Source organism: Neodiprion pinetum, chromosome 6, assembly GCF_021155775.2.
Source record: "Neodiprion pinetum isolate iyNeoPine1 chromosome 6, iyNeoPine1.2, whole genome shotgun sequence".
NCBI classification, from domain to species: Eukaryota; Metazoa; Arthropoda; class Insecta; order Hymenoptera; family Diprionidae; genus Neodiprion; species Neodiprion pinetum.
The window spans coordinates 30,016,299-30,031,486 of NC_060237.1; the positions used below are offsets into that span (position 1 = coordinate 30,016,299).

The following is a 15,188-nucleotide window of genomic DNA, read 5'->3' on the forward strand; positions in this document are numbered from 1 at the left end:
GTGCACCCAATTTTCACGATGGACCGGAAGGACCCTGAGAGGGTAACATTAATGACGCCACTTTCAACGTTGATTCGGCTTCCAGATGACGAAATCTTCTGAAACAATTGCTCAGTCAGTCACACATTGGACTCGCGGCATGTGGGCTGATAATTTTTTCACCTTTTTCTGGGGAAGATGATAATTGCGATGATGAAAAGGTTCTATTCTATGCTTAATGCACGTATCGAGCTGCGAGGTTTCACGTAATTGACGGTGCGTTCCGGCTGAGAACGGATATCAGTTTTTGGATTGAATTGCTTCCTCGCCTTGCGCACCTCCTTGTCACGGGGACCCCAGTCAAAGACGGGGTTGAATAGGTACGTCAGATTCTGTGGGAGACGTTGTTGATCCGTCATTTGATGAAAAAAGAACTGATTACCATTCATGATTCGAAGGATAGGCATCGAACCGTCTTTCAGCTTCCAAGTGAGGCTGCAGTAGTCTCAAGTATTTGTCAATAAGCGTTAATGACTTTGAAATTAACAAAGGAAAAAAGAAAAGGAAATTGGTGAATACCCTTACCTCGGTGTACACAGCGTACGTAATTTGCTTCACTGCAAATACCGGAATTATTGCGATCAAAGCTGCTTTCAGTAGCAAGAAGGGTGTGCCGAGTGATGTAACGCCATTTTTTAATTCCGTGACAAGAGAGGCCACGTACAGTGACTGGGAAACAGGGTCAATTGCATATTATAAAAGAACGAGGTCCTTACGTTCTTTGCACCTACCAGCAACATGAAGGGAAGAAGTTTCCAACAGAAACGCCAGAAGAACGATGGCGGGGATCCGTACATGAAGTGAACGTCGTCGATGAAGACACCGAGACCGTAAATGAGTAGAATAAAAATCGATTCCACCAACGGCATGAAGGTAAAACCAGTAAAGATGATGCTGGAGTAGATGAGGTTCAATGATGGCAAGGCGGATTGCTGAAAATAATTTCGGAACGTTGCCGCGTTGCGATACTTACAGTAAAATTAGTGAAATGTTTTTCTACCTCAATGACGATGACGACGTTGATGATGCAGGCCGTGACGCAGTACAGACCGATAAAGTAGATGCGAAATTCCTTCCTAACGTTGTTCTTCAGGAAGAAGTTCTCAAGAATAGCCTCAACCACCATTGTCTGGAAAGATGAATGAAAAAAATAAAAAATAAAAAAACAAAAGGATAGACAAGACGGTATTACAGGGTTACAGAGTCGCTTCCGCAGACCAAATGGTTAACAACTTACGGACTGGAGCCAAAGAACGGCGTATCGCATCGCGAACCAATAAAACGTCCACATAAGTGGCATCGGCAATGTGCCAAGGTGCTGGGGTATCAGGGCCAGTCCACTGCTTCCGCCTATCGTGAGCAAAATTGGTTAGCGAAGGTGTCAGATGAGAGGAAAACGCAAGATTGGAAACTCACTGTTCAGCGTTAGAAGATCAGGGTCGACGTTCAACGCGTCGGCAATCAGACGCCTCAGCGCTCCGCGGGTGGTGGTTTTAAACAAGACGAGAAAGAAGGTAGCGAAGCTGACAATAATTGCGCACCAAGCGATGCTGAACTTCGAGTCTACTCGAGCTACGAAGCTCATCGTCAGAGGCGGCGTCGTCACGTGGGCACGCCATATCGTCCCGATGTATGCAACAGCCCAAAACTAGAGCAAGAAAACGGTGGTAAGGTAATCGGGTTCGACGAACCTCACTCAATATTCGACATTACAGGAAAGGACAGGAAAGACACTCACCTCTTTGTTCACAAAGTCCGCGAGACGCGTGGGTCCGAATGCTATTCGTATTAGAGCGGTCAAGTCCACCTTGTACAGGATGTAGCTTAATTCGAGCAGCATGAAGACCAGCACGGCAATGGCTATGCAGTATATCGCCTAGGTTTGCGATAATTCCTCAGTGATTACGGATATTGATAAGGGCGAAGCAATCCATTACCGTCCCGAACTTGTAGATGGTTCGCGCGGCGCTCAACGTCACGATCAGCCAGTGAGCAATGGAGCACAGAACGAGCTTCCACTGTGTGTCCAGAGGCGGACGACCGGTGCTGGAATTCACCTTGTAGCGAGATCTAGGCATGGAAAGAGCATCGATCGCGGTGATCACGGACATGAAGGGATATTCGAATCTAACTTGAACCAATGCTGAGCCGAGAAGTCGAAGGTCCCTCGGTCCGGGCACGAGAACAGAGTGGTATTTTTGTCAACTTTGCAGTCTTTGGACAGCTTAGTCTCGCTAGTCACGACTAGGCACTTCGCGCCCAGTCCTGAGGCACATCTGAGCCAGGGGGCTTGGTCAAAGACGGCTTCTATCAGGTAGAGTAAGTTACGGCCACAGAAGACCGTGTCCAACCACGATTGTAGAATCGAATATGCGATGAGAGCGTAGCAGTAGCCTGGGGGAATGCGCGGATTTATTTGCCAGGCTAAACCACTACCAAGCGGTCAGCTGTACGTTACCGAGGAAGATTGGGCATATCTTCCAAAGGTTAATCGGAGGCTCCTTCGTGTATTGTGCCACGAACATTTCCATGTAGTTGATAGGCAGGTGTATAAACACCATTACCAAAATAAAGTGAATGGCTAGTAATCCTGGGGGGAAATCACGACTCAGAATGTTGATTATCGAATTAGCTTTAATTAATTTTACCTTGAGTGGGTGCATTCTGGTACCAGTCAGGGGTCCAGTAACGAATGTCAGTGGCCATCACGAGTGCAACCAAGCAGTGGTAGTACGACTGCCAGACACCATCGGTAACTTTCTAAATTTGTAAGGTAACGACAGTAGAGTAAACAGTATTTTATTCATGGTCACGCCGTTCAGTTCACACCTTCTCTTTAGTGCCCGTGAGCTTTTCGAGTCTAGCCGAGGTTCTCGACTCGAAAGATTTCCGCGAGTCTTCAGCTTCAACCTCTTCAAATACGTTGGCATCTGATGAGCTCTGCGAGGCAGACGGTCTTGATTCATCTTCTATAGATTTCAAAGACGATGCCATTATCCAGATGCACGTTAGTTGGCGGTAACCGTATCTCTTCAGACCACGTCAGAAGTTGCTGACGATCGCGTATTTTGTCATCTGAACATGGCTGAGCAACATGCGAGGAAATCCAGTTTTTTCATCTCCATGAAATTTACAACAGGTCATGGTCATATCCAGATGCATTCGACTCAGTGTTAGACAAGGAATGCATCGTTCGTGGACGTTGATTGTCTACAATGTACAAGTCTAAGCTTGCGGATTATTGGAAGTAGGATCGTCTACAGAGGGGAACAGAGTACACAAAGTATGATAGCCTCACAGGCAAACAGGCAAACACGATTGACCAATAATCGCGGTCGATTAATGTGTGTGGTACTCAAGAAACCGACGTTACCTCCTCGACTTTCACGTTAAGATAAACGACCATATCTTATCAACGTGATAAAAATACTGTCTTCAAAAGTCTAGGAGGCAGCCCCGCGTCTGCCAGGCTCTTCTCTCAATCGTCTATACCTGCACCAAACGGATTCAGCACCGTCACCATGCACTCTGTAAGTCGTAAATGAATATAGAGCTACAACTAAGTGGACATTCTCCTAACGAAAGATCGTATACAGAGCAATGCATTATTGGCTGGGATAAATATGTAATTTCACCGTAAAGTCGAATTCGAACGATGCGATTAAATCGTGATTCCTACTTTTTTTGTTACCGTTATAGATGTCATTCCATTTCGGCGTCGAGGAGACCATCCTCTTCGACGGCTGGGTAACGTCGAACTGGCAGGGTATCGTAGGTTCGGTGGTTGGAATTACCCTCTTGGCCGCCATCTACGAGGGTCTCAAGAATTACCGGTAGGTTTTCGATTCAGTTATTATCTAAACAACAAAGAGCAACCGAATGTTGAGCCGTCCGACTGACCATCTTGCATCTTATATTCTCAGCGATTACCTGTTTGTCAACGCGTCCGCGCTTCATCAGGGAAATGGGAAATGTCCACCCAAACAGTAAGTCTCCGATTTCTCTACTTGTGTCACTAAATTTTCCAAAGCTGAATCCATTGTTCTTGACGAAATGTTCCGTGTGACAGGCCATCGATGTCCTCTGGAATCCATCTCTTCCAAACGATCCTGCATATGATACAAATCATCGTGGGTTACTTCCTCATGCTGATTTTCATGACTTACAATGTCTGGCTCTGTATCGCCGTCACCGTAGGTGGTGGTTTTGGTTATTGGCTATTCGCATGGAGAAAGGCCAGCAGTGACATTACCGATTGCTGCAATTAGGGCCGCTGTTGAATCGCCTATTTTACGACAAATACCGCTGAAGATACATGGAACACGTGGATATGGACAAAAGATGAAGGGGACAACCCGATTGGCAGTTCCAGAATTTACCTCAGACTTCCAGCAAAGGCCGCGCGATTGGGAAGACTTACTAATCAAAAGAAACACTGTTTAAGATCTGTATTGAGCTCGTCTTGCCCGATTTCGCTTGCTCGCGAGAACTCTGGCGTGAAAGTCTATCGCCTCGCAATCGGTTATTCAATAAAATTATCAAATTTCGAATCATAAACCAAACGTCTTTCCTTTACTTCATCCCGTGTTGACTGTAATTTTTTAAGGTTATTCATTTTGCCCAAAGAAAAAAAGAATCTGAAAATTGGGCAAGTATTTCAGAACAATGAATTCGATGAATAGCAATGAATCGTCAAAGATCATTAGAGCTAGATCTCAATATAAAAAATTTAGATATTATAAATTACGATTTCATACACTGCATCTACTTTTGCTTCTGAGATAAAAAGTGTGTTGAGTCTTGATCATTGTTTCTAGTCATCTTGAGCCACCTTCTTCAATTCCATCATCTAACGAAGTCGTCTAGCGGTAGCTCCAGAATCAATGATTCACTGAATTTTCTTATCGTACAACTTAAGTTTACCTGATCCCGGAGAAAGGTCGTAATTTATTAGTCGTTACGTATAATTAATTGAATACACCACCGGTGACAGAGTGCCAGAAGAAACGATTGATCATGTAGAAACCTGGATTACAGACAAAAACTCGTAATTAAAACGCGGTATTAAATCTTTACCGATGAAAAACGACTCGAGATCCACGCTCGTGATCTCTTCTCACTGCATTGTTGCTATTAACTACAATTTTCTAATTCCTCGAAAAATGTGCCAATTACAATTGATACTGATAACAGATAATTGCAAATAATTTAGAGGTCATGGGCTTGTAGGTGTGAGTTTAATGCAAATCGAGTTTCAGACGCTATCTTTTTTGTCAGCTACGATGATCCATCGTTTCTGTACCTGATTAATACGGGTGGATCTTGATCGTCCGTGATCATCACGGTGCAGCGTGTTGTAGGTATAAAAAAAAAACTTTTCTTTCTCTCCTCCTTATTACCGTGCGTAATTGTACCAGACTTGGCACACTCGAATCGAAATTTAGTAATAACAAATATGCACCATGTATACTTTCGATGTGATGTTTAGGCATTATCTACCAGTATAATTCTAGTCATTTTGTAGTTTTCTTCATTTTCGTTTTGCGCTACATGAAGTCACAACGAGAACTGCGCAGAGGAATGGATTGGTGTGAAAACAACGTTAGGCGATACCTTTCTATCTCTTTCTGTCAGTTCGAACTCATTTTGTATGTACAGATACTATTTAAACAGATTAAAGTGGCGTAAGTGCAAAAACGAAGCGCAAAAAAAAAGAAAAAAGAAATCATATCATGTAATATATACGTGACAGCAAAAGACGGAAAGCAGATGTAGATTCGGCACATTAAAACCTTCGTGTCTGTAATATTGTTGTTGTTGTTGTTTTTTTTTTTTTTTTTTAAAAGAGGATTACGTCGCAGACCTGTGTAATCAGCCCTGAGACTAGTCCGTATTCACGTGTTTCCGTCGTGCAAAGTAGGAAATATATTCTTTCATTCAAACTTGACCCAGTCAGGATGATTCTCACGGAGTGGAGATGCCAGAGAAGAATTGGAACGTATCCAAGATATGGGATATCGAGAACCGAGGTTGGGGCTCTGGCGTTTGGTGAGAAAAGTTGCCAAGTCTCATCCCGATGCATCGACCTCAATCGCCATTTGAATACAACTTTCAAGACTCTCGTGATATCCGAGTAGTAAAGAACCGCTGTGAAATTCCACTTTAACTCGACCTCTCGTTCACTTGGGATCGCTTCGTTGCACCCAAGTATCCGCTTGGTCACTCGAGCATAACTTTTTGACGAAGCATTTCTCACTTGAAAAATAATCAGCTTCATCGTTCATCCGTCATCGGCTTTTGTAATATCCTCGAGTTAGCCTGATGCATTAGTCGTCTCGCGAAAGCTGGAAGCCATGTACCATTTTTCATACCCTCTAATCTAGACAGATGTCAATTTGTCATAATTTTATTTCAATGAGTAGATAGTGATGGATGCTTCGGGAAGATAGTTGTAATCTAATCGACTCGGGTGATTAACCGCGCGTCTTTCAGGGGGATTATATAAGACAATGCGAACGAATTTCATATTTTACAATACGGATTTTTGCGCAGCGCGAATATGTCGACCGATAGTACTCAGGGAATCTTCGCCGGAACCGAGGCCGGAAATGCAGGGCCTAATCGGAGATCTCGTCAAATAATTCTCGGTTGGGACCGGTTCAGTTTCTCGACCGTGCTTGCACTTGCAGGGTCCTTTCTCATTTGGGGTATCGTCTACTTTTCCTTCTACGAACCCGGGGAGGTGGAGCCTTGTCACTGACGGGAGGAAGTAACGTGTGAACGAGGAGGAGAAGGATGGAGTTTTGTTTCACGGTTATTCAACGCCCGGAAGTCACGATACCGGCTTTAATCGTAAGCATGAAAAAAATGTTTGCTTCGACGCTAGATCGACGCTTTCGGAAGGGCAATTTGTCGGCTAGTCCTGTCGGTCTGAATTCCAAGCGGGGGAAGTTTTTTTTTATATTCCCATTTTGTTATCGATTTATTCAATTTTTTTCATACACTTGGCATTTCTAATTAGAACCGAATACGCGATAATTAACGATGACGCTAATTGCGACTTCAATTATTGAGTATTTTCTTATCTGCTGATTTATATGTATGTAAATAAAATAGTGAAGGATGAATAAAAATTTGCAACATTATACAAATTGTGATGAAATTTGCGGGTTCTTGTAGGAGATAAAACGTTATTGTATTGTGATTATTATTATCATTGTCATTGCTGTTATCGTCTTTGCGTGGGTAAGAAATGCGGCATGATGATGCAAATTATACTCGGATGTTAAAAATGATTGCTTGTACGTTGGAAAATTGGGCGTTCTAAATGTTACATAATTGTAACATTTAAACTCGTGTCAACATACATGAACCATGTACGCATTATCGGGTGCCGATGATAATGTGAATGTGATAACAACGCGTCTTTTTAAATTATCGAATTACAACGTATCTGTTTCTTTTTTGTTTTATGTAATTCATTGCATTCCATCCGTTACAGGAGATTTGACTATCTCTGACGCAGGCGGGCAGTTTCCGAACCGAAAATCATCGACCAGTGATAACTCATCGAAAATCTAATCCTCTTCTCATCCCCTCGACGAACTAGGCGCGAAAAATGGATCATCTCTTAGGATTACTCGATGCGACGAAAGTTACGCGGAGGACAAATGCGCGATAATACGGAAAGGGAGTCAATTGAAACACTTGAAACACTTGAAGCACAAAATATGTAAGACCAAATCCCAGCCACGCCGTATATTCATGGATTTGAATCTTTCGACTATTGTTTAACGCTCGAATAAAGTGAAATAAGATAATCACGAACGTGCCTATCCTCGATCCTTGCCCGGAAACAAGTTTTTCCTGCCCTGAATATCAAGCGAGAAAATTTACGAAAAATCTTTTGCACGATAATTGCACCGAAGTTTGAACCGCAGAGATCGCATTGTGCAATTACTCGCCGGTGGGGGACGAGTTGTTATCAACCCCTAACGACGACCCTTCCAGCAATTGAGAATGGAACACGACGGAGAGTTTCGATCGCTTGGAGCACATCGTTTGGTCATTAAAACACTGCGGCTTTGCTTTCGCTCTGTTGTTCTCCTTGTTAAACCGCATGTGGGTTCTATTTGCGTTCGATTCACGCATGCTATCGAGCCCTGTTTCCTGCAAAGCTGCCGTTTGCAGATATACTTCGCAAGCAGGAGAAACGCACTGAAAGACCGCAAAGTCAGTCAACCGTCACGACGGCATGGGTTTATTTTTTGACTACTCGCTCTTGGTTCTAATTAATTAGTGGAATTTAACGCAACACGTTTATAACCTCAAGGGATTATACCCAGTCAGGAGACCGAAGACAAGCGATTTTTCAAGGACTTTTTACGAAGAGACATTTCAATTTATTTGTATCAAAGTTTATATACTTCATTCTGATATTTTTTTTTTTGTAAAAATAATGATTTTTAAAGCTGTTGTAGATGATCCCCGAAAGCACCTTTAAAAAAAGGCGTTTTGCGGCAAGCAAGATATGTCTGGACTGGATCATTCGAAGTGAAGAAACAAAGAAGATTTAGTTAATATAAGGTATTATCTGGTCTTTAATCGAAGGAATAAGCGATATATTAATTTTCAACAAAACAGTGGCTTCACAAAAAAACAATTCGATTCTCCACAACAATTTTCCCCATGATTTCTTTACACAATGGAAAATATTCGTCAGCGAAGAAAAACCTTCGATCAAGGACTGAAAAATACATTTATAAAGCTTGTGTAAAAAATTGAGACTGATCGGTTCCGCCGTTTCCGACAAATCTTGCTCACGGACTTGGAAAACATAATTTTGAGGAAACCGCGTTCAAAGTTTCAAAAGAACTTTATACGCTGCTACGGCGTTTCTGAAAATATCCGTAATTTTCGGTGAACGACATTCCTTTTTCGTCCTTATCGCTCCTTACCGGCGGTATAAAAGTACTCGCTAGGTATAACCAGAAACAGGGTGCGCAGTACGGATACAAATTTGAAATTCACTACAAATTTCCACTTTAGCAAGTGGGCCCTGAGAAAACGGCCGAGATCTCAAGGGATTCGCGTTCGGTCGAGCTGTATAAATTTACCCGACATCCTCCCCCCTCTATCTTTGAATTATAAATATTTCTGGTCGCCGAGTTCGGGTGGCTCACCTGACAGCCGCCCTCATTTGACCTCCACCTCGACCTCGGGCTTAAACTGATGTACCGTTCCCCGGAAGTCCGGAAAACGGTCGAATAAGCATCAGGTGAGTTGCAGTTTTTTGCACCTTTCAAACCCTATTTCGGGCTTCACTCTCAGCCGTCATTGGCGGTTGTTCACCGAGTAAATCGGAGTGTGGTTTGCGTGGTTGGTAACTGCTAGCGTGAGCAGGGCTAGTAAATAAGCTCGCGAATTTTCGAAGGTCTCCTTGACTGAATAACCGTAAATAACCTGTGACCTGGCCTCTTTGAATGCGAGGCACAGCTCGACTGGATAAAGAACGACGAGCACATCGGTTGCATTTACTCCCAGCAACAGGGCAGGCAATAATTCGATTGCCTTCTGACTGTCATCGGTAAATTCAGCGCACCTCGGACTAGTTCTCACCGTATCGTGTTGTACCTTTAGTACCACTCTGGCTAGATTGCCTCGAGTTTCATCCTTCCGAGTCTAGGTCAGGTGAAATAATTCGGAACTTTTGCTCACTTCTTTGCGCCGGTTCGCAATAAAGTTCCTCCACGCTTCATTCGACAATTCGGTTCACGCTCGATGCTTGTCCCTGTAACGTGTCATTGAATTACAGCATGCTGGAATCGACGTGGAGAGGTTTGGTCGAAAGTACAAAAGTGAAAAAAGCCAAACCGAAACCGCAAACGCTCATCGAATTTTTCTTCATCCCTCACCGCGTGTTCTTGTAGTCTTTACTGACAAGGGAATCAACGCACTCGGTACAATTTTTTTCAACCAGGGTGGCATGTGTGAATAACGATTTTTGCTGGGGGAGAGAAGATGAATCTTATCGAGCGACCCATGATTAGTCAGGGTGTACGGTATCCCCTCGAATAGACTACATATCACGGGCCTTTCTTCGTCGAGAACAGAGATAACCGCCTTTGTGCCAAGGCACCGGAGGTTGAATAGAATGAAGATGAAAAGGAGGGTGCAGAAAAAACGCTGACTTACTCGTAAATGAGAAAAGATCACTTGACCTTGGCGACCCAAGTACTTATCATCATTTTCAGAGGAATTCAAAAAGGGTAACTCGTTGAATACCGCGCAAGACACGATTCTACGTTCCTTCTTGTCGTGCGATAAGTCGAAAACCAAAAAAAAAAAAAAAAAAAGGAATAACTTGCCAACTTTCAATTACACTTGCCTAATACGAAAGAATTTCAACCATTGATTTACATCAGCAATAAAACAGTGACACGGTATAAAATAAATTCACTCGAATCTCCGTGTAGAGTGAAAAATTTGTCGATTATTCCGATCGACAAAAAATCTAGGATGAAATTGTGAAGTAATTCAAATCTTTTCTGGAACCCTTCGACCGATCTAATTCACACGTTCGGTACCGAAAGCTCAGGCTTCGCCGAAGTTCTTGGAAATATTCTGCTAATTGCACGGAAATCGTCCGCGGTTAGTAAGGCAGATTTTTACAAGGCTGCGGCCGGAATCATTCGCACGGAATTGTGCTTACCCAGTGCGGTGCTATCTACAACCAGTTCTCAGCTATCGGTAGGAGAGTTGAGCATCGATTTTTGCGCGTGTAGCAAAGATTCTTCGGCCTCTTTCTAGCGCCTGCAGACCGCAGCACCGTCTTAAGCAGGTATGGGCAGCCGAATACCGACGAACTGTACAGAAAATACCGAATTATAAAATGACCTCGTTTTTAAGCAAATCACGTGTAAAACACCTCGAGTATTGATTATCCTATCACGTTATGCGTGTTCCGAACACGCCGCGTCATTCTCACGTTCAGCAACTGCACGCCCGAAACCGATCCTCGAAATGTTAAAAAATCCATTACACCCCCCGCCCTCAAAAAGCTCTGCAATTATCAATATCATACCTGATCAAACTTTGTCGTATTTGTTCGAATTCGAGCATTCTGCTTCTTTTGGAATTACGTGACGTTGGGTATAAATTTACGAGTATTCTCGGCCCGAGGGAAGTGAAAAATTGCTTTGCGAACTTTATCACACTCTGCTGAAAATACACCGATTCCACATACGGACGGGGTGTTAATTTCACACATGTTAGATATGTGAGTGTGAATTGCGACCGCGGGTGGGGAAAATCCTGGATAAGAATGGGCCAATGCTGGAGATCGAGACAAAAATAGCGAGGTGCGAGGTACAGATAAGCCGGCAGTAAATGCGAATATGGTATTCGAAACGGATACGCGTTTATTTTTAAATTCGTATAATAAGGCGGATTTAACAACCCAGCTTCGCACTTTTCACTACTTATGAATATCATTATGACGCAGGTAGCCGGTGTATTAATAATTACACGCTGCGGTCGCATTTAGCTAATTGTTCTTTTTCCCGCACGTTCTTGACTTTCGATTTCTGACCGCCTCGCGATAAAGTTTTCCTGCCAGGTCCTTGCATTATCCATACTAAAAATTGAAATCGAGGGATCGTAGAATTTCAGAATACCGAATCGACGAAACACGAACCTCTCTGAAATACCTGTAAAACACTTTGAAATTTACATCCAAAAATCGATTCGAAATTTGGGACAGTTCCCTCGTCAAAATACCGAGGTCGCGGGCATGAATTTTTTTTTATTTACAGTTCACATCCTTATCTTTGGAATATTTACAGCGTACGGTTATCGCGATATCTTCACGCTGGGCCAAGGGGTGCCTTTTTCACGTAAAAAATCTAGGCCAACCGAAGACATTTTTGCAACATCGACCACACTGTAGGTTACTCGATTCGTTACGCCCCATGAATAGTTCAGAACCCAACTAGCTGGTCTCTTTTCTTTCACTTTTTTTTTCTGAAACAGTTTTTTTCCATCCCCCCATTTTCTTTCGCCGTTCGTTCGAAGGAATTGCAGAGGCTGGCCTTGACCTCAGTCGTACTACTAAACATTACAAAACACACAGGAGAACCCTCGACTTGACACGCGAGCCTGGAAAGACTCTGCACTCACCTGCCTATAGATATGGGGCATTCCATGGGCCCACGATTTTTTGTACGATGGTCCTCGCTTTGCAAAGCACTCCGATTTTTTCTTCAAATTGCAACAATTTTTTCAAACGATTTTATTGATAGACATAATTTAAAAATCTTGGAAAATTCTTGAAAAATCGTATCACATATCAAAATTGTTAAGCTCAGCGTCGCAAAAAAAAAAAAAAAAAAAAAAAAAACAGAAAACATTGAAAAATTAAAAGTGAGAGTTATTTTACTATGGATGATTGCTGAAACATTTTCACGTATCAAACCGGACGCGTGAGAATTTTTTCGGTTTATAAAATTGTGTCGATCGACAAAATCGTTTGACAATATTGTAGAAAATTCAAATCAAGTTGAAAAAATATGAAAAAAAAGAAACGGAGTACCTTTCAAAGTGAGAAAAATCGTATAAAAAATCGCGGGCCCAATACGAGAGGTCAAGGGTCAGACCCAGGTCGAAGTGGCACGGAATGCCCCGTATGTGCTCTCCGAGTAATACACGTTCTTCCGAGGCGTGTATGCAGCTCTATGTACGCCTAATGCCTTTGCAGCCGCAGAAAAGGTGTGCGTGCGAATGTACAGGGAGGGTGAAGGTGTTAAACTGCATGGCGGACGAATGCCGCGAGTATTATACCGGGGGAGTCGTTAAAATTATGCGGTCACCCTCCCCCCCCCCCCCCCCCTGGCCTCCGACTTCTCCCCGTCGGGCAAGGACGTTACAGTTTTATTTTATTATTTCCGCATTAGCGCGAACCTGCAGCAAGTTTCACCCTTCGCTCACCCTGCCAACCTTTTCCACGGTTCTAGCCTCCGTCGTTATTTAGATATCCGTTTATCGCGGTGATCGAACTGCTGCAAAGGCGATTCGATCGACGAAATTCCGCTCTAGCCTGAACAGGGTTGATGAAAAACGAACGTCGATCAGTCGAATGCTTCGACCTTTCGCTTTGTAACTGAGATTCGGCGGAATAATTTTTCCATCAATATACAATTAGTCGGGGAGCTTTCCGATAGCTACGATAACCGATCCCCGACCTAGTTGTCATTTTTTGTTCTAATCATCAGTCCTGACTCAGGTGTAATCAAAAGAATCGCCCAAAACCACTCCGTCAAACGATTGTGAAAAAATTATACACAATCGGACCGCAAGCGGCGAACTTTCGGCGTAACTTTTTCCCGCCCTTCGTCTCTGCTGTGACAGCGAAGCTTTGAACCCAGAAATCTTTCGGAAGAACATAGAATACCTGGAATAGGTAACCTTAACAAGCAAGGACTACGTGGACGGTGCCGAGTCTTTCCTTCCTTCGGCCGAATGAAGTTGGGCACATGTAAGAAGGAAAAGAGGTCGCGGTTCGTGGGCTTTCTATCGGCGGCCCATCTGCTTGGCGTGTGACCTTTTGCTTCTCCGCCGCGGCTAATCTCGACCAATATACCTTATACCGCTTCTCCATTTTCAAACCCCATTTGCCGACCTCTTTCGACAATTTGTTCTATCCGTTCAGGCCAATAATTAACGAGCCTTATCCCGTCTTTGCGCTGACCCTTTCTGTCCATCACATGCCGGGGGCTTTTCCCTTAAATATTAAAACGCTTTAGCGGATGATTGACCCGTGGGGAGCTGTTCGATCCACTGATTATTTTACTTTTATTTTTTCTAGTATTTCGATCGTAGAAGCAATGCTTGAATTAATCATGAAAATTCCCAAACCCATCGCGCGATTCGACTTCCCGAATTTCCTGGCTTACCAGTAGATCTCTGGGAGTTGAAAAATTTTTTGTGACAAATGGATGTTTTTTCTTACACACAAATTCCATCTCGATTACCATCACTCGCGTGCGTACAGGCAGTTCTGTATGTGCAGCACAATTCATGTCATGGTCCTTTTTATTTCGGCACTAAATTATACTCACGTCTCGAAAAATCCTCAAATGTATTATTCTTGCTGCGAATTCGAGGTAATTGCCGTTAATTCCATTCGGCAGAGATAACGAGCTTATTGGATCGACACGCGTGCGCGCCTAGCGATTAGATACTTCTAATCGTCGATAGCCGACGTTGATTGTGTATAATTTTTTTTTTTCCCCGACACCTGACACCTGGCAAATCTTCGCCCAAACGTTTCGTTCTCTTATTTATTCTCTATTTGTTTTTTTTCTCACCTTTTTTTCTGGAGATACGTAAATTAGTCGCGAATTGGAAAATCCGAAGTTGGTAGCCGAGCTTTTTCACCCCTCGGATTGCAGTACAGATAAACCCTGCTCTATTAAGCGCGCCGTTTCACAACATGGCAGAGGTCAACGGAGGCAGGGATTAGTAATGACGTAGCCGTGTCACAGGTAGCAATCAACACCAGAGACCCGGTTAAAAAACGGCAGGCATGACGTCGCTGATCCTGGCAGCCGCGTAATCGATGACCACATCAACTGCGTAGGTAAAAATCCCCGCGATCTAACAAAGCCTTCTTGGCTTTCGAAGCGGAGCTTTTGATGTGGCGGTGGCTCAAAGGTGAACCTATCGAGTTTGCGTTTGCGTGTCTACGGCTAGTTTTCGACCCGTGTTCGCTCGGTCGAAACATCGGCTACAAGACCTCAGAAATTGCCGGATTTACAATCGCCACGAACGATTAAAAATTCGCAACTTCAAAGAAACTCATCAACGCTATCGTTGTTATTACGAATTATTTTATCGAATCGAATCGAAGTCATTTCGAATATTTTAAGTCTGAGGGATGGAAATAGTCGTAGAGGGATACGGATGATTGCAAGGACGGGAAAATGATAGAACGAAGCGATCGAGAAGCTCGAGGTAAGTTGGCGGTAAGTTAGTCTTCGTGTCGGTGAACAATTTAGAAATTACGTCGTCATCTATCGAGCCGTGACGTCATGACCGGGCTAGAGGGAGGTTCTCCCAGTGATTTATCAAAGGTGGGCGAGTCAGGGTGGAGC

The 15,188-nt window shown here is 43.5% G+C and overlaps 2 protein-coding genes and 1 long non-coding RNA gene across 3 annotated transcripts; 2 read left to right on the top strand and 1 right to left on the bottom strand.

Moving 5' to 3' along the window:
- Window positions 1–203: 203 nt before the first annotated feature.
- On the bottom strand, window positions 204–3,033 carry LOC124222346 (sodium-dependent nutrient amino acid transporter 1-like). The gene is made up of 12 exons (XM_046633167.2): window positions 2,869–3,033; window positions 2,688–2,799; window positions 2,498–2,629; window positions 2,172–2,433; window positions 1,977–2,109; window positions 1,778–1,915; window positions 1,456–1,687; window positions 1,277–1,389; window positions 1,040–1,168; window positions 771–971; window positions 565–708; window positions 204–371 (listed from the first exon to the last, which is right to left on the bottom strand). The coding sequence occupies exons 1-12, from the start codon at window positions 3,031–3,033 to the stop codon at window positions 204–206; spliced, it is 1,929 nt and encodes a 642-aa protein (XP_046489123.1).
- Window positions 3,034–3,448: 415 nt separating this feature from the next.
- Window positions 3,449–4,590, top strand: LOC124220973 (high affinity copper uptake protein 1). Its single transcript, XM_046630481.2, has 4 exons — window positions 3,449–3,569; window positions 3,739–3,872; window positions 3,963–4,025; window positions 4,109–4,590. Exons 1-4 carry the CDS (start codon window positions 3,561–3,563, stop codon window positions 4,305–4,307), a joined length of 405 nt encoding a protein of 134 aa, XP_046486437.1. The 5' UTR covers window positions 3,449–3,560; the 3' UTR covers window positions 4,308–4,590.
- A 1,690-nt stretch (window positions 4,591–6,280) lies between these two features.
- LOC124221046 (uncharacterized) lies at window positions 6,281–7,866 on the top strand. Its single transcript, XR_006883718.1, has 2 exons — window positions 6,281–6,891; window positions 7,541–7,866. It is a non-coding gene; the product is annotated as an uncharacterized lncRNA (long non-coding RNA).
- The last annotated feature ends 7,322 nt before the right edge of the window (window positions 7,867–15,188 follow it).

Coding starts and splice junctions, on each gene's coding strand:
- LOC124222346 (XM_046633167.2), bottom strand. CDS start 3,033: ATGGCATCGTCTTTGAAATCTATAGAAGATGAATCAAGACCGTCTGCC. Junction 1,916..1,976: donor CCATCTACAAGTTCGGGACG/GTAATGGATTGC, acceptor TCGCAAACCTAG/GCGATATACTGCATAGCCAT. Junction 1,688..1,777: donor CGGACTTTGTGAACAAAGAG/GTGAGTGTCTTT, acceptor TTCTTGCTCTAG/TTTTGGGCTGTTGCATACAT.
- LOC124220973 (XM_046630481.2), top strand. Junction 3,873..3,962: donor GAGGGTCTCAAGAATTACCG/GTAGGTTTTCGA, acceptor TTATATTCTCAG/CGATTACCTGTTTGTCAACG. Junction 4,026..4,108: donor GGGAAATGTCCACCCAAACA/GTAAGTCTCCGA, acceptor TCCGTGTGACAG/GCCATCGATGTCCTCTGGAA.